The following is an 18,578-nucleotide window of genomic DNA, read 5'->3' as shown; positions in this document are numbered from 1 at the left end:
ACTGTTAGGTTGCACTAGTCCATAGTGGTGTTCACCTCACTTTCTGAGTCCACATTTTATTGAAAGTGGGTGTGGGGTTTACTACTGTGTTGTGCCTGTTTCTACCTGTAGTTCTGTGGACAGTTTCTTCATGTATGTAGGAGCTCTCGTGCTCCTACTCAGATACATGTTTAAATTGTATTTTGTCTAACAGCCATTTTTCTCTTTAGTTCTTATATAGTCTTTTTTCTACCTTTTCAGGTTAAGCTCATGTATGCACTTAGATAAATCAAGTGTCTCATGGAAAACATGATTAGGATTGAAAAATGTTAAATCAACATATGTCTTGATTGTAGATTTTAATTTACATTTAAGGCATGAATTGGTAGGGAAATACTATCATTTAGTTGTTTTTGTAGTCTTAAAATATTGTTTTTACATTCTGTGTGTGCGCGTGCGTGAAGATGGAGGTCAGAAGACCTGAAGGAATCTGTTCTCTCCTTCTCCCGTGTGGCTGTTGGAGGGTACAGTCCACCACGATGAGAAAGGCGTGGCAGCAGAAGCTGGAACGAGCTGGTCTGGTCACATCCACCCCGGGACACGGGGAGAGGAATTGCTGAGTGGTCATAGCTTCTACAGTTAAGTCACTGCCTGTGTGAGACAGTCATTCTGCATGGGAGAGCCTGAGGTGCCTCTTCCAGGAGCGTCACTGAGCTGATTTCTGCAAGGTAATAAAAGGGGAGGAAAGGGCTCCAGGATAGTGAGAAGTACACAAAGAAAGGAGGCATTAAGCGCCTGAGAACAGACTAGGCTCTCCTGTGAGCGGCACATGCCTGTCTTAGCCGATACCTGGGCAATGGGCATGTGAGCTTCCTTACAACTCTGTGTCCCAGAGTTGCACGACAATATATTGAGAAGGCTGACATATAACAAGGTGTTTAGATGTAAAACTGTAGCCCCAAAACAATAGCGCACAACCCTAAAACAGTATGGCATTTTAAAACGACTCTTTCAGAAACTTTTTTTTTTTTTTTTAAATCAGGGTCTCACCATGCAGTCCTGGCTGTTCTGGTACTCACTACCTAGAACTCACAGAGATTCCCCTGCCTCTGCCTCCAGAGTGCTGAAATGAATGGTGTGCACCACTACACCCCTGGCCTTTTAGATTTATTACTAATGTTCTAAAACATTGCAAAGACTATTTCAGGGGGCCGAGAGGTGACTCAGTGGTCAAGGGTGTCTGCTGTTGTCCCAGCGGACTCGAGCTCGGTCCCCAGCCGTCACAGAGAGTGTCTCATCATGCCTGTAACTCTAGCTCCAGGGGCTCAGACCCCCTTGTTTGTCCTCTGCACCCAAGTGCACAGAAACACACCAGGCATGGAGCAAAAGCAAAACAAATTTCTTTAGAAAGAGTGTCCACGTTTACAAAAATTTTAGAGAGCCACTCTTTAGAAAAGCAGGAGAATGGACGAGTTCTGAGTTGACGGAAGAACAAGCCAGGAGCCCTGGCCTTGCCAGCCTGCCATTCCTCCTACAGTAGGTGCCTGACTCATTAGTTTCAAACTCATTAGCATTGTTTCACAATTGAGAAATGTTGCAATCATTACAGCCCTCAGAAATTCAGGTAGCCAAACTGGTATTTCTTATCCGGGCCTCCGACTGCCCCAGGACCATACTCCCAAGTAAATTAAATTAACACAACAAGTACTTACTGAACCTTGTGTACTGCTGAGGTACCAGGGCCTCTTGGAGTTAAGGCAATAGACACTCTGTAAGCAGACCGACTGACTAAGCTGCACATCGTGCCGTTCTTTCTGTGGCACGCTGTAATTTGTCTGGGATGTGCTTGCTAGGACAGTTCGTTCTCACTGGGACGACACTGAGACAGCGGCTAAAACAGAGGCGGCCCTGGCATCTGCATGGAGAGCAGGCAGCAGATGCTCAGGCTGCAGAGTTCCAAAGACCGTCTCACGTGACTTGGCATGTGAGGCTGCCATTTCCATAGCCAGTACCCTACCCTCCATAGCCTGACAACACAGTTGTCAGAAGAGACTCACCTGTGGAGTGGGCCACACACACAAGGACCCTGCCTGATCTAAAAGGAGCCTTGGCAACAAACAGTGTCTGAAAACCTGGATACAACGCTCATGCGCAGACTTTATAGGATTGCACCATACACACGAGCACTTTTTCTACAACAGTTCCAGGCGCTTCCAAGGTATACCCAGAGTTAAAAAGCTGGTGCTGGCGAGCGGCCGAGCTGGTGATTTCAGGACTAAGGGGGTCAACCGTTTCATTTTCTTTCCAGATCGGGTAGGTTTTAAATCAAGAAGCTGTGACAGTAGACACTGCTAGAAATAGTAAGGTATTTATTCACTTGGGTAGCAGTTTATCAGGGACGGAAACGGGGAGAGGAAGAACGGTAAGGAATAGACGAGGAACATTTTAGGATGTATTTAATGAAATAACCTGCTCCTTCAAAACCTCTTCTGTGCAAGGTAAGAACGGCAAAGAACGCAGTCACAAGCAGAAGCGGCTGAGGGTACAAAGAGAAGGAATGCATGACTCGGAAGAAGGCTACTTAGGGGAAACCACAGCGTTTCCAGGCGCTTTCAAAATGCAGTTCAAAGTTCAAGTCAAAGTAAATTAAAGACATCATGGCACCAACTTCCCAGTGACTCATTAACTGTCCCACATGGCAGCATGGATCCAGATTCTCATGTGTATTTCAAAGACATGGATGCATACGGGGTAACTTTCTCTGGGGGCTGGGCGTCTAAGCTAGGGTACTGTGTGCCAGAGACGAGTGTTATCACCAAGCTATATAGCTGCATCCGGCGGAAGGCACGGACATAAACAACAATTTTCTTCACATTTCCTAATGTGATGGGAAAGAAATCTGCCCAAACAATTACATCATTGGCTGGGAGAAAGGAAGGAAAATGTGGGGTAGCAATGCCTGTGTTTCTCATCTCACGGTTGTGACTAGAAAGGTAATGGGAAGGGCTTCCAAGGGCACCAGGTCAAGTCATTGAAGCGGATGTAACTTTGGGACGCTGTCATAGTGGTAGCCTGTCAACACGCTTGGTTTATAAAAACTGAACAAAGTAACATTTTACAGAGACCATCTGGACTCTCAGCTCAACATACAACCACAGAGGAAAACAACAGCTCCGTCGTCCAAGAAGCTTCATGCGGCAGAAGGAAACACGAAGGAAAAACGAGCTTAACTTTGCTGCTCTTTCACCTTTCACTACAAAGACCTCAGCCGCGAAGGGAGCCGAAAGGGCAAAACAGAATCCCACCACAGCAAAACAGGGGAGGAGCCGCCATTCCCAAGGCTGGCGAAATTATTATTCACTAGGAAAAGACAAAAAAAAAAAAAAAAAAAACACCCTTCACATTTGGAATTTGGCTGAACTCACCAGTATCAACCAACTGGGAAGGAAAGAAAGTTCATTCTCTGGGCCAAAACCCCGAAGCGACTGTCGGGAGCAAGAGGGCGACCAAGACTGAGGAGAAGAGGTTCACGGCATTGTTGTCCAAGATGGGCTTCCCCGCTATGTGCTTGGTCTCCGGGGCTGGGCTGCTGACCACCAGGCCAGTGCTTTCATCCAGGCCTGAAACGGACGGACGGAACCGGAGCAAATCATGTGGAAGGAAGATACAAGCTGGTAAGAAGGGCAGACAAGCGGCGCGGGCGGGCGGGCGGTGGGGCACACGCCTTTAATCCCAGCGCTCTCGGGAGGAGACCACCTGCTCAGCGATGTGGGGGACAACCGATACGGTGTTGTACTTAAAGTCCTCGATTATAAGAGACCCTCCTGCGTAGGGGGACTTTACCACGCCTCACTAGTGGAGTCCCTTTAGAAATGGGAGGCCTGGCTTCCCAGTGGAGTCCCTAAGACAACCCTGGGATCCCATGAGGGCTCAGTACGGTACTGCGGCAAATGTGAATGAAGGCTCACGTGTCTGTTTCTGCGGTCATGGAAGACTCAATGTGTCAGTCAGTACTGAGGAACTGATCAAGCCTGCCCTGCTCTCATGAGCGGGGTGGTGGTGGGGATGGGTGGGAGGTGACGGCCTTATAAAGAAGCTTCAGGGAGCTGCTGGGGATCCTGCATCTATTGAGAGCTTGATCACAGTTTCTGCCCGGATAAACAACCTATTCCCAGAATTTGTTTGTTTGTTTTGATTTTTTTTTTTGCGACAGGGGTTCTCTGTGTAGCTTTGGAGCCTGTCCTGCAACTCGGAGGCTCTGTAGACCAGGCTGGCCTTGAAATCACAGAGATCCACCTGCCTCTGCCTCCGGCATACTGGAATTAAAGGCGTGGGCCACCAATGCCTAGCTTACTCCCAGCATTTTAAAAAACAGCACAAACAGAACACAGGCACACTAAAACTTACACACATGCATTCTGTTTAAGACTGTGTGTGCTTGTGCATGGGTCTGTCTGTAGAAGCACAGTGTGGGTGCAGGTGGAGGCCGCAAGAGGGAGTCAGGTCTCCGGGGACTGGGGTTAGAGCTATGGATGGCTGGATGTGGGTGCAGGGATCTGGACTTCGATCCTCATGACTCTGATTGAGCAGCAAACATTCTTAACTGCTGAGCCAACACTCCAGTTCCCACATACCATGAGTAAACACTTAATGTGACAGCTAAGGGAAGTCCCAGACACTAGGAAGGCTGAGGAAGGAAGGAAGGAAGCTTGAGTGCCGGAGTTCAAGGCCAGCCTGGACAATATAACAAGAGCTTATTTTAGAAACAAACAAATCAAGGGACAGAAAGTCACGGTGGGGATAATCCGTGGGGAAGCAGCCACTCATGTAGTTAGACCAGTATAATTACCAATTGCACTTGGCAAAAACAAATGAAAGACGGTAAATTAAAATGATCTGATTCAAGTGTCCTGTTTTCCTAGGACTAGACGACAGTAGTGGTGGCTCATGCCTTTAATCCCAGCACACAGGAGGCAGAGGCAGGTGGATCTCTGTGAGTTCAAGGCCAGCCTGGTCTACAGAGTGAGTTCCAGGACAGCTAGTGCTGTTACACAGAGAAACCCTGTCTCTAAAAAACAAACAAAACAATGAAACTTACAATAAGATGCTGTCTTACCAGAAAACTGCATTGTTGCTCCTAGGTATGAGTCCACAATTGATCCTAGTAACCCAGCCAGACCTCCAAAGGCAATAATGGGCCACTGCGGAGCAGAGATGTCTAAGTCACTCACACACACCAACTGTGTGAGGAAGTAGGCCAGGCCCACAAAAGTACCACCGAGGAGACTGGAGACCAATCCCAACACTGTGACTCCTCCGTTGGTCCCTGAGGGAGAAAGGCATGACAAATCATCTGGTGAGTAACCAAAGAAGGCAAAACAAAGCAAAAACCCCACACTGGTGAATACCTAATTAAAATTAATTTAAAGAAAAGATTGATCTGTCAAAAACAAAACAAAACAAAACAAAAACCCAACCACCTGATACACAGGGGCTGGAGATACAGCTTGTGGTAGGGTGCTTGCCAGGCATGCATGACATGAGATCCCAGGTTCAATCCCAGCACCCACCTCTGTCCCCAAGAGACAAAAATCAAAAAACCTGATGGGTGAAAGTTACACTCACACACACACACACACACACACACACACACACACACACACACAGAGAGAGAGAGAGAGAGAGAGAGAGAGAGAGAGACACTGCTATTTGAATTCATGCAAACACTTCAATATTTAGATCCCGGGCCTGCAGCTACCTCCTCAAATACTCCTCGTTCTTTATGGGGAAAAGCATTACGAACGCCACTTGTCTAGCTTTTAAAGAGGAAAGATGTCCTAAGCTGTCTCGTCACCTACTCTAGACTGCCACAGCAGACTCCGCTGTTCACTCATCTCTCTCTCCTCTCCCTAGCATCCTCCACTTCTGCGAAATCAACTGTTTGACCAGGTGATTCACAAGGGAAATCAAGCTGTTCTGTCAGAAAGAGTCCTCTAGGCTGGGGGAGCTGGCGCAGTGGTAAAGCACTCAGTTGTTAGTTTTAGATCGACGGCTGGTTTTAACTGTCCTTAACAGGATTCAGAATCCGCTGGGAAGCGTCCCCGAGTAAGGACTGGATGAGGTTGGTCCCCGGGGCATGCCTGTCGGGGATTATCTTGGCTAAGGTAACTGAGGCAGGAACACCTGTGTCATTCCCTGGGCAGGGATCGTGGATTGTGCAAGAGCAGAGGAAGCCAACTCAACACCAAGGGCGTGCATTAACCTAGGGCTCTCTGTTCTAGACGGTGCCTCTAGTTCTCTGGAGCCCTGGCTTCCCTGTACTGATGCACCGTAACCTACAAGTGTGATGTAATGACAGAGTGAAACCAGAAGTGTGAGCCAAATCAACCCTAGTCTTTTATGTTTTCTTCGCCAGGGCTTTTTATCGTAGCCACGGGAAGGGAAACTGAGACACTAATGGGAACATTAGTGTCCCTAGTATCACAGGAATAAAATAAAAAAAGATAGTCCTATTTGCATATAACCTATTAACAGCCTCCTTTCCACATACTTTGCTCATAATTACTTCACTGCGCGGTGGTGCAGGCCTTTGATCCCAGCACTTGGGAGGCAGAGGCAGGAGGATCTCTGGGAGTTCGAGGCCAGCCTGGTCTAGTTCCAGGACAGGCTCCAAAGCCACAGACAAACCCTGTCTCGAAAAATCAAGAAGAGCAAATGTAAATTTTAAAAGGCTCTTGTGGAAAACATTAATTGAGGAGGTTTTACTTTTAGTTTGTATTAAGCAAACTCAAATCAAGACTCATCACCTGGGGTGGGGGAGATGGCTATTGTTGTAATGATGTTGTTGCTCTTTACTCTTTGGACTTTTCTGGGAGGCCCACCACCCAGCTCCCAAAGAACGCACACATGGAGACTTAGTCTTAGTGATGACACCTGGCCTTAAATTGGCTTATTGCTGGCCAGCTTTTCTTAAATTAACCCACCTATCTTTTGCCTCTGGGCTTTTATCTTTCTGTCTCTGTACCCCTTACTTTCACTTACCCCATGGCTGGGTTACTGACCCCTGACCTCCTCTCCTTGTTCTCTCTTCTCTCCTCCTCCTATTTATCCTCTCTGCTTGCCAGCCCCACCTCCTGCCTCGCCATTGGCCATTCAGGTGCTCTAGACAAAGAACCCCAGCTTCACATCGTTAAACCAAGGCAGCATAAACAAAAGTCACACACCTTAAAATAATGTTCCCCAACAGATGGCCCTGTCAGGAAGGGGATGGCCATGCAAGTGTAAGAACCTGGGTTCGATTCCCAGAACCCAAGTAAAAAGCTGGGTGTGATAACAATGGTAAGGCGGTTTGTCCCTTTCTTTGGTTTACTGTCCGTCCAGCTAGCACAGCCTACTTGGAGAGCATCAGGCCAATGAGAGACTATATCTCAAAAACAGAGTGGGTGGCTTCCTAAGAATTACACCCAAGCCTGACTTTTAGCTTCTAAATGCATGCAGGCGCGCGCGCACACACACACACACACACAACTCACCAACTGGAACTTTCTCCCAGGTTGTTATTAGCCGAGGTGAGCTTTTGCTCAGAACTGGGCCAACCTCAGATGCCCAGGTGTCACCAGCAGAAGAGGCCAGAGAAGCCAGGAGAGACAGACACATCCAGGAAGCAGTGGGCTGTTTAGAAAAGTCTATGGGCATTTCCCCGGGGCCGTTTTCTATCATGTAGAGCAGGGCCAGCTCTGTGGGCACGCCTCCGTTACAGAACACCTGAACCCAGTTCCTCTGGCCTCCTGGAGACAGGTATCAGATGGAGAATAGAAAGGAAGGAAGGAAGAAAGATTCAGTTATAGGAACATGTATTTTTTTAAGTTTCAGAAAAGTAGAGTAGCTTAAAAAATATAAATAAAAGCAGCATGGTGTCTTTACCCACATTCTGTACTGCCATTGACAAAATTATAGCAGACCTGCACTAAAATTCTGCAGTTACTGGATCTCTGTGAGTTCGAGGCCAGCTTGGTCTACAGAGTGACTTTCAGGACAGCTGGGGCTACACAGACAAACCCTGTCTCTCAAGAAACAAAACAAAGCAAAACCAAAAGGAAAAAAAAAAAAAAAAAAAAACCCGGAAAACAAACCAAAAAACCTGCAGTAACTTGTTATTGTGCAAAAGAAATAAGGAATTGAATTAAGCTACAAAAGTAATCCTCAGGGGGCAGGAAAGATGGCTCAGAGGTTAAGAGCACTGGCTGCTCTTCGAGAGGTCCTGAGTTCAATTCCAGCAACCGCACGATAGCTCACAACCGTCTGTAATGAGATCAGGTGTATACATAATAAGCAAATCTAAAAAAACAGAATTTTAAAACCCAGAAGTAATCCTCAGTAAGATTCACCTGTTTTTACAGCCCGACCCGTTCGGATTGAAAGCTCATGTTAAGGCGGAGTGATGTCAGAGGCAATGCGTTTTACCTTCCTTGTACTCCGGATCTAGACGTCTCTTCACTACTCCTTTCCACTTAGTGAGTTTAGAAGATGAAAGGAAAAACATCAGCAAAGATGTAAAAAAGCTGAAATTTGCAATGGTTAAGATAAATCCAACCACCAGCCCTGGAAGAAACACACAGAAGCACAGAATTAGAGTTAATCCAGAAACTGATGTTTTGGAAAAAAAAAAAAAATGGATCTTTTCATTATTTTCAAATTGAAATCTGACATGCGTTTCTAACACGTGTTCATGATTCCAACCCAGTTGCTACCAAGCTGCAAAATGAAGGCCGTTTCAAGTGATGGCTTTCAACCACATTTTTTTTTTTTTTTTTTGATCTCCTTTCAGACAATGATATAAGATCATTTTAAGGCAAACTTCTTATACTCAATTTGAAGAGGAGGAGAGTTTAATCATTAGGCCACAAACTTTACACTCAGTCAGAACACAGGGTAAATCTGTTTTGCAAGTTTCTATCTTTTGCATTTCCTGTCTTATATCTTGGGACTTTCCTTTAAAATGTAAAGTCAAAAGATAAATTTTTCAAGCTTTCCAAGAACTTTTATGACGACGATTTTAGACTCTTACACCTCTCTCTGGTTTGGGGCAGCCCTTCAGTTTTCTGATGGTGAGTGATTTCAAGGAAGCATACAAAACCGATGCCTTATTGCCAGCTGTCCAGAAGACAGGGGCAGGAGGATGTCTGGGAACTAGGAGCTTGAGGCCAGTCTGTGCAACATAGAATCTCATGCAAACAAACAAGCAAACACATTTGGAGAGGATGCCCCACACCCTGAGGAGCCAGATGTTCTGGATGAACTGTCTGGGGTTGCATCTTTCTGCCACCCACGTGACATATGGGTGGTGTGTGGCCTCAAGCTACCCTCTCCTCACTGGTGACACCGATATTACCATTGTTGTCCTAATGTAGTGAGATATTCACCTTGTCTGCACCTGTGGCACAGACCACGCCCATTGGAGGTGGAGGCGGGGCCAGACATTATCTGAGGGAACTAAGGCTGAGGAGGGGGCTCTGAGAGCTCTCTTGCTTGCAACACAGGGGGACGGGGTACATCTGGAGGCATCCTTGGGACCAGGAACCTGCTGGTGTTCATCTGTCTATGTTGTGAGTTATTTCTCCCTGAATAAACATCTATCTGGCCTATTTGTTTCTCCTGATCCTTATTAAACATCAATATCCTAGGCAGGGTGTTGCACTTCCTGAGCTCTGCCCAGAGGAGGGGACCCCCTGACCCTGTGGACTTTTACTGCTTCTCAGAGTCTGTGCTCATCAAAACGGCTTCTAATGATGATGTGACTTCTCACATAGACTAACTACAAGAACAGGGCGTAGTTCCACGTTTAAGATGATTAACAAAGTGGTATAATTAATCTCTATGACAAAGGATCACAACATGTGCCCGTTTCCCAGAGCTGTACTACCACCCACCAGCAAAGGGAGGATGGGGTTAAAGGCCACGGCCCCACACATGGGGGAAGTACATTTAGTTCCTCAGTGACACAGCACAGTGTGATGACCCCAGCAGCCCAGGATGCACAAGGTAGGTCAAGGTCTACAAAACTGTAGACACTGTTAAATAAGCTTCAGACATACACACACAGCAGCGTTCAGAGAGACACATTCATCTCTTTGTACCTGGGAGAAGTCCTTAAAAGTGTCCCTACTGTAGTAAATGATACAATGACGACTTCAGCATAAATAGACTGTGTCTTTTTGTGTAATTTATTTGCCATATTTTTTTCTGTTAATTTTTTTGTGGATCTGCGGTTTTCAGAAATGAGAAAAGGAAAACAAACAAACAAACAAACAAAAAAAAAACCTTTCAACATGCTCCCCCATTTCCCCTAAGTTAGGAAAATATATTTATTCTAGGAAAGGTCTCAATATAGGCAAACCCACAGATAATCAGATTTGGCCCCAAGAGTCAGACTGTCTGGGTTTTTGTCCTATGGTAGTGGTAATTCAGAATAATCACGATGGACCCTTTATCCAGTAATCTCAACCTAGCAACAGCAACCACAGGAAGCATCGTGTACTCTCAAGTTGTGTCTCTCCCCCCCCCCCACACCCCCAGAGAGGAAATGTTACTGTTTCAAGCCACTGCCTGTGCTCATGACCTGGGGACTGCTGACAACCTATTGTGTCTCAGGCCAAGGAGATTTAAATTGGCCCGTTTCCTATTGTGTCTGGGAGGTCCACTGTGCTGGGAGTCAAGGCTGCTTATCTGTGTGCAGTTTCCAGCATCCTCTGGAAGGCGTGCTTGTTCATCGTGAGCTACATCCAGGTTTGCAGTGAGGTTCCACAATTCACCGGTTTTGGACAGTTGTTTGACTTTGTTCTCTTCTGATGCTTCGTGTACCCGAGTGAGTTTCAGCAGGTTTTTAATATCCTCTTCCAGGGTCGTTATAGGAAGGTTTGGGGGAGAGGGGAGGGCTCTAGCCTACACACCACTGAAGGCATTTCTTTTGGTTTATTATGCCATAGGTCAAGCACCCTCAAGCTCATCTGGTAAACCGGTCAGTGAATTTTCACTGAGAGCCAGCATCAGGAGATTTACCAGAAGGCCCAGCTGTGCTGGGGGTGGGGGATGGAGGGAGGGATTGCAATTCGATCCTGGATGGCAAAGCTTCGTTAGTGGAGGGGACTCTTTGACATGGATGGTGGCAGAGTATGTACAGACCTCCTCAATAACTCCAAGCACATTGAATTCTCCTCCCAGCAATTTGTTAAGCTCCCCAACTACACTGAGGTGTTTTTTTTGTTTTTTGTTTTTTTTTTTTTAAGTCTCCGGTGCTGGATTTGGCCATATGATGCCCTGCTTGGACAGCGAGGCGTCTCTCTCTCCATCTCTGTCATCTTCCCCTTTGATTTTCAGGTTCTCGAGGGTAGTGCTTTGGGATCTTGCTCACAAACTGTTGACTAGAAGAAGTAATCGGCTTAGAGTCGCATCCATCTGTCCCACGCTGGCTATTTCTGGTAACTCATTTTGAACGGTGGCGGTCAGTCAGTCAGGATTCATCGGAATTCTTAGGTGAACAACACTTCAGAGCTTCCAAATTCCATCTCGGCCGGGAGGGGAGAGTAGTCTCCCCAGCCTGTGCCCCAGGGGGATCCTCCTCCCCCAGAGTTGCAGAGTGAGGGGACCCCTTGATGCCCAGCGGTGGGGTGACAGACCAGACAGGGGACCCCTCAGAGGGACCCTTGAGGAAGACAGGGTGGACCCAGGCAGACTTTTCAAGTACTTGAGGGCTGGCGAGATGGTTGGTGGTGAAGCCACTGGGTGACCTGGGCTTGGCCCCTGGGGCCTGGCACCCTTGGTCGAGGGGAAATGACTCCTAAAGGCTGTCCCCTCAGCCCACATGTCCTCATTACCCTCGCCGCCAACCAGTAAACAGGTGGAGAGGAAAGAATTTCAAGGCATTGACCCTTCCTGCTGTAAGTCACGGGTAATAAACACCAAGGCAAGGGCACATGAGAAAGTGTGCTAGTTTGAATAAAACGTTGCCCGCAGGTCCACAGGGAGTGGGTGTGGCTTTGCTGGAGACGGTACATCACTAGGAGGTGGGCTTTGAGGTCTTAAAAGTGCAAGCCTGGCGGGTACATCACTGTCACTGCTGGACGCAGACTCTCAGCCACCTCTCCAGCACCATGTCTGCCTGCATGCGCCAAGTCCCAGCAGGATGACAAATAAATGAGTCCCTGCACCACATAAACTGGTTCAATGTCACATACTTGTATCCTAGCACTTCGAGGTGGGAGCCGGAGGACCGTAAGCTGTCCTCAACTCTGTAGGGTTCACCAAGACCGGCTTCAGCTACCTGAGGCCCTGCCTCACAATAAACAGACAAGAAAAAACACACAGTTCAGGGGGCTGGAGAGATGGTTCAGATGTCTCCAGCTCTTCGGAGGACAAAAGGTCAGGACCCCAGCACCCACATCCGGCAGCTTACGACCATCTGTCATCACTGTAGATCAGGGGTCAATGCCTCTACATTCTTGGCCTCAGCAAGCACATGCCCACACAGAGACAGATAGACAGACACACACACACAGACAGACAGACACACACACACACAGACACACACTGAAGTTTTACACCAAGTTCAAGACCAGCCCTTGGGGGCCGGGGGTTGGGGGAGAGGGAAACAACAATAACGAAATCACACTTTTACTTTTACAGAACTATAACACCATGACAGCACATGCCAGGGCTCTTCCCTTGGCCTCCGGAAGGTACCAGGCCAGTGAGTTTGCATGGTGTTCCTGTTCCATTAATTTTGTGGTATATTCTCCAGGCTAGGCACTGGGAACCCCTTACAGGAAACAGGAGCAGGCACAGTTTCTATTCAGGTGGGCCTTGCCTGCTTTTAGCACTTGTTCTTTAACCAACCACCCTGTCTTACCTCGTTTAGGGCCACAGACAGAGGGGACAGAGTGTTGACTCTGAAGGTTGGGTAGGTGACCTCAAGAGAGGCTAGCAGGAATGATCTTCATCCTATGGGAAGTATTTAGAGGGACCACACGCCTCGGTGTCTTGAACATTTGGTGACTATGGACACTCTCTTTGCCTAGGTACATCAGGTTGGTCTTCTGATCTGAGGCTAGAAATCCTCCCTGCTCTGAGACAAAACCCTTTCCAGAGGACACCAGCCTGGATGGACCTGCTCAACCCTAACCTATTTCTGCGGCTTTCTCTCTGACTACTTTCCCTGTCCTTATTAACACTTGCCCGACTGAGCTTTCTTCTTACTCTTGAACAAGTTGGATCCACATGTTAGGGCTTATGCACTTGTAGTGAGATATCCACCCCGCCCATACCTGTTGCACTGACCACACCCATTGGGGGGCGTGGGGACAGGTTCAAATGTGACTTGGGGGAACTAGGTTTGGGGTCCCAGACCCCAGCACTCTCTCTTGCTTCCTGGTCAGAGACAGAGAGCACCGGGAGGCACCCTGGGGACAGGAACCTGCTGGCGGTCGTCTGTTTCTGGTGTTAAGTGATTTCTCCCCAAATCAACATGGATCAGCCTATTCGCTTCCCCAGATTCTGATTCACCCAGAGTTGCTTCTCACCATTCCTGCTGGCTTCTCTGGGTCATAGCTCCAATCTGCCTTCTTAGAGAAAACCACAGGGCCCTGCCTAGGGGCGGTAATCACCCTGTATCTTCTAACATATACTCTCTATTATGCTTTCAGTTTTTTTCCCCATAAACTTCGACACTGTCTGAAAAGTTTGCGTACATTTCATCTAATGGCCCCCAGCCACAAACAGTCAAAGTCCCTGAGAGACTGAAGCAGAAGGACTCCATGCCTGAGACCAGTTTCAGCTACACAGTTCAGATGGTGTTTCAAAACCAAAATGAAGCAAACAAAAAGTAAAGCAAAATAAAAGACCGAAGAGAGCTGAAGCGTTCTGTTTGGTCACGGTTTCATTCCCCATTTCTGGAGCAGTGGCGCAGAGTAGTAAGTGCTCAATAAATAAAAAATAAGTAACAGGCGGCGGCGCACGCCTTTGATCCCAACACTTGGGAGGCAGAGGCAGGAGGATGTCTGTGAGTTCAAGACCAGCTAAAGAGTAACATAAAAACCTGTGCCCAATTCAGTTCTAAAAAGCCACCTAGAAGAATAGGTTTGAACCAAGCTATTTGAGATCACTGGTAGCAATTTCCAAGAGTTATTTCTCCTCCATTTCACACCGGAGGAGTGGTCCAGCAATTCTGCCAGTAGGAGACCACACCAAGTACAGACGAGCCAAGGTCAAGGTCCACAGAGGCCAAACCTGTTCGCCTACTCACACCGATCACAAAGTGGAATGGGTATCTGTTTCTGCAGTTCTACAGAATGGCAATGCTGAATCACTGAGACGCACAAGGTCGAAATTCGGTCACAGCCAGTTCTGGTGGCCCATGCCTTTAATTCCCAGTTCTAGGGAGGCAGAGGCGGGCAGATGTCTGTGAGTTCAAGGCCAGCCTGGTCTACATAATGAGTTCCAAGTCATCTATGTCTACAATGTGAGAACCTATCTTTCAAAAAGTTTTTAAAAATAAATAAATACACTCACTCATGATCAGAATTCAGAAAACATGAGATTAAATAACTTATTTATGACATGATTGTTTTAAGCATTCAGAATTAAAACATACCTCCTAAAGCCCCACTGTGGTCCAGACTTTTCTTCTTAAAGCCGTTATAGGCAATCAAAACAGGAACAACGATGGAAAACAGCCAACGCCAAGGAGAGACAGGCCGCAAGTTACCTGGAAAGTTAGAGAGGCAGAGAAATGGGCTGGGAAATTATAAACAGGGAAAACAGTGTGACATCTGCAATAGGTTAATCTCCTAAAAATTATTGATTAAATATTTAAAAATTTTTCACACGATTTACTTTGATCACCCCATCTCTCATATTTTGTGACTCTCTAAAAACAAGCAAACACACACACACAAATGAAGAAAACGTTCACAGCACTATGAAATTCATTTTGTTAGCCAACTACCCCTGGGCACTGGGCCTGCCCTATAGTGTGGCCGATATGATATATGCAGAGGAACACCATTGGAGAAAACTGACTTTCCATTTGCTAGCAGGTACCAAAATGCAAACAGATTCTTTGGCTGGGGCAAACAGGTGGCTAGAATCTTGCATAGGTCACTCTTAACATTAAGCTTTCATAAAGTGAGTTCTGGATTAGAATATTATCCTAAGTAGAGAAACTGATGCGGTTGCCCAAGGAAAACATTTATGTCCAAACTTGAATACTGTCAGAGGAACAATCTTCCCGGGGTGAGGCCCACTCAGCTATGTTAGTGTTGAAAACCTTTTACAGCTTCTTATGATAATATCATACACATGGCTCCTTAATTTTTTTTAAAAGGAGGCATATATTTTTTTAAATTTTTTTCTTATTTTACATATCAATCCCAGTTCTCCCTCCCTCTCTCTCTCTCTCTCTCCCACCCTCCAATACCCCTCCTCCTCACCACCACCCTCCCCCCCCCTCCACATAGAGGATGATTCCTTCCAGGAGGGATCAACAAAATCTGTCAAGTCATTTGGAATAGGGACTAGGCCCTCCCTCCTGCCTCTAGGTTAAGGGAATATCCCTCCATGGGGGATGTGCTCCCAAAGTCTTTTTGTGCACCAGGGATACATCCTGGTTCCACTGTCTGAGATCCCTTAGACAGCCCAAGCCTTCTAACTGAGACCCATGTTCAGGGGGTCTGAGTCAGTCCAATGCTGGATTCCCAGCTATCAGTCTGGGGGCCCATTAGCTCCTCCTTGTTCAGGAAAAGGAGGCATATATTAAATTTGAGACAAACTTATCAGCATCTAATTATTTCTCTCTTTCAAAGAGATTATCTTAAATAATAATATCCTGACAGGCAACAAATCTGATTCAACAGTTAGAAGTCAAATTACCCAAAGACTGCAAGCCCCACAGCTGTTTTGTTTGGCTAACACCGTGTCTTTAAATCTTTTGAATTAATAGTAAAAGTTAGAAGAATCTGATGTGAAAGTTCTGATTCTTCATTTTGTTTAAGCTAGATACTCTCGCAAACATGGCAGAACTAACTGAAGGCGAAGAAACAGGGGTGATCTCCTTTAAACAGGCCACGGATTTCCCACCACGCTTCATCACCTGATAGAGACTACTGCTGAGGGATTTCTTTATCCTAAGGAAAAAACATGGAACTATTGCTCACAGCCACATTCCTGAGTACTGGCACAGACCTGTCAACCCAGCACTCAGGAGGCAGAAAACAGGTAAGCAATTTTTGAGGGTGTCTAATAATTTTTTTTATTATTGACTGAACATTTATTCACACACACACACACACACACAAACCCAAAAACAGCTGGCTATTTTATGCACTCTGCTGAAAATATTCTCCTCAGGTTCCTTGTCTCCTTTTCCCGCCCTTGATTTTTATGTTTGAGCTGGTGGTTCTTTTTATGTCCTTTCTCACTAACAGTAAATGGTAAACTGTGTCTTTTCCCTTTCATTCCGGGAGGGGGGGGGGGCTCAGGCTCCACCTGCATGCAGCTAACAGAGGACTCCTCCTTTTTAGTACCAAGACACAACCACTCCCAGGAGCGAATATTCTCACTCTCTCATCCACTCGTCCCTCAGCTGTGGACTGTGCCCTGACCAATGTTATCCCAGTTCTGTAGTGATGAGTAGAAAGTTTATGGGCTGCAGAACTGGCTCAAAGGTTAGGAGCACTTGTCCTCACAGAGGACCCAGGTTTGATTCCTAGCACCCACGTGGCGGCTCACAATCCATCTGTCACTCTACTTCCAGGGGATCCAATGCTCTCTTCTGACCGACCCCTTGGGCATCAGCAAACGTCTGGTGCACATACACAACATGCAGGCAAACACTCATATAAATAAATAACTTAATAACTAAGTCTTTAGAAAAAAAAAGTTGTTTCTATAGGCATGTTCTAAGGCAGCTGTAAAACTCAAAAGCAAATGTTGTGTGTGTGCGCCAGGCATTGTAGTGAACGTCCTGAATCCCAGCATCTGGGAGGCAGAAATAGGCAGATCTCTTTTTAAGTTTTAGGTCTGCCTATTTTACATAGAGAGAGCCTGTCTCAAAGAAAAAAAAAAGTGCATGTGTAATTGTGCCATGTTGTATGCAGACAGAGTGTGTGTGTGTGTGTGTGTGTGTGTGTGTGTGTGTGTGTGTGTGTAGTCAGGATAACTTTGAGATGGCCCAAGGGCTCCTGGGACTTGTCTGCTTCCCACCGCCCTCACACTGGAGTTATGGATGGGTGCTACTGTGCCCGGCCTCAGGTGGGTTCTAGGGATTTAAACCCAGGTCCTTAGGCTGCCACAGCAAGTGCTTTACTCACAGCTTTGCCTCAGTCCCTGCTTTGAAGTTGTACAGAACTCACTGGATGTGTTGACCCACATAATTCCAGAACATAGAGAGAGGGGTAGAAAGAGTGTGGTGTCAGCCAAGGCCACAGCTGGAGCCTTGTCTCAAAAACAAAACAAAACAACAACAAAACGTTCCCCCCCAAAACAATCCCAACAAGAGAACAACAACAAAGAGTTTAATGCGTTTGCACAGAACATGCAAAATTCCCAGCTATGTAAAAACCAAAACCAAAATAATCCTTAAACACCATCATGTAGTGAGTGCCGTGAATCCCAGCAACTGGGAGGCAGAAAACGGGTATAATTAATATTAGCTCAACAATCATAAAGGCCACAAAATACTAAACACATTGTTTATCTGGCCAGGGTAGCAAACTAGATCCAGGTTATGGTAGTACCCAAAATCAATATTAACCATTTACAGGGCGTACTTCTTGGATTTGGGCAGTGGTACTTTTAAATTCCACCCATAAGCTTCTAGAACAACTTCTACTTACCATAATAGGTGCTAGCGGTCATTGACATGATCCAGAATGCTAGGGAAATGCAAATGATCAGGCTCAACACTACGATATTAGTAATCATCTTTATATATTTTTTGCATGTATTGTCGTCAAGATCTGTCATGGAAAATAAAGCTACGAGCACCTGGGGGAGGAGGGAAAAAATAAAAACAAAAACATTTCAGATGAACCAAGCCTCTTTACGTTCTTGCAACAACACTCCTTTAGTGGCAAAAAAGAAATGCTAACATCTTCCACCAACCCAACGGCAGACCACAATCGTCGACGCGAAACTTCCAGACCCCGGTGTCTCGGCACCTGGAGGGACCGACGCGGAGCGCACGGAAGCGCGGCGGCCAATGGGCGGCCCGGCCGGCCGAGCCCCGCCCCGCCCCGCCCCGCCGCCCCGCCGTCCGGTTCCAGCCGGCCCGGCACCGCCAGCCTCCGTGCGCGCACGCGCAGCGGCCCAGCCCCGCTCACGTGACCCTCCAAGGCCGAAGCCCGGCTGGAGCGCTCCAGGCTCGCGTTTGCTGGGCACGTCGCGCCCATAGACGGGACAGCTAGGTTTTAGGATTTGTGGACGTCCTAGACTGAAGAATGAATGAATGAGTGAATAAATAAACAAGCAAACAAATAAATAAAAATATGTAAATAAATAAATAATGTCGCCAGCAACTGTGGACGTCCTACACTGAAGAAGGAATAAAT

General features: G+C 46.8%; 1 protein-coding gene across 2 annotated transcripts; it reads right to left on the bottom strand.

Annotated features, from left to right (window-relative positions):
* Positions 1 to 2,830: 2,830 nt before the first annotated feature.
* Tmem19 (transmembrane protein 19) lies at positions 2,831 to 18,168 on the bottom strand. Of its 2 annotated transcripts, none has more exons than XM_051176230.1 (7): positions 18,120 to 18,168; positions 17,865 to 18,015; positions 14,624 to 14,737; positions 8,443 to 8,580; positions 7,512 to 7,766; positions 5,096 to 5,305; positions 2,831 to 3,599 (listed from the first exon to the last, which is right to left on the bottom strand). In XM_051176230.1, the coding sequence occupies exons 2-7, from the start codon at positions 17,992 to 17,994 to the stop codon at positions 3,436 to 3,438; spliced, it is 1,011 nt and encodes a 336-aa protein (XP_051032187.1). In that variant the 5' UTR covers positions 17,995 to 18,015; positions 18,120 to 18,168; the 3' UTR covers positions 2,831 to 3,435. The 2 variants fall into 2 exon arrangements, with proteins under 2 accessions (XP_051032187.1, XP_051032188.1); XM_051176231.1 differs by having other exon boundaries at positions 18,133 to 18,166.
* Between the last annotated feature and the right edge of the window lie 410 nt (positions 18,169 to 18,578).

Source organism: Phodopus roborovskii, unplaced genomic scaffold, assembly GCF_943737965.1.
Source record: "Phodopus roborovskii unplaced genomic scaffold, PHOROB, whole genome shotgun sequence".
NCBI classification, from domain to species: domain Eukaryota; kingdom Metazoa; phylum Chordata; class Mammalia; order Rodentia; family Cricetidae; genus Phodopus; species Phodopus roborovskii.
The sequence above is the reverse complement of the archived record's forward strand: the minus strand, read 5'-3'. Positions and strand labels throughout refer to the sequence as shown.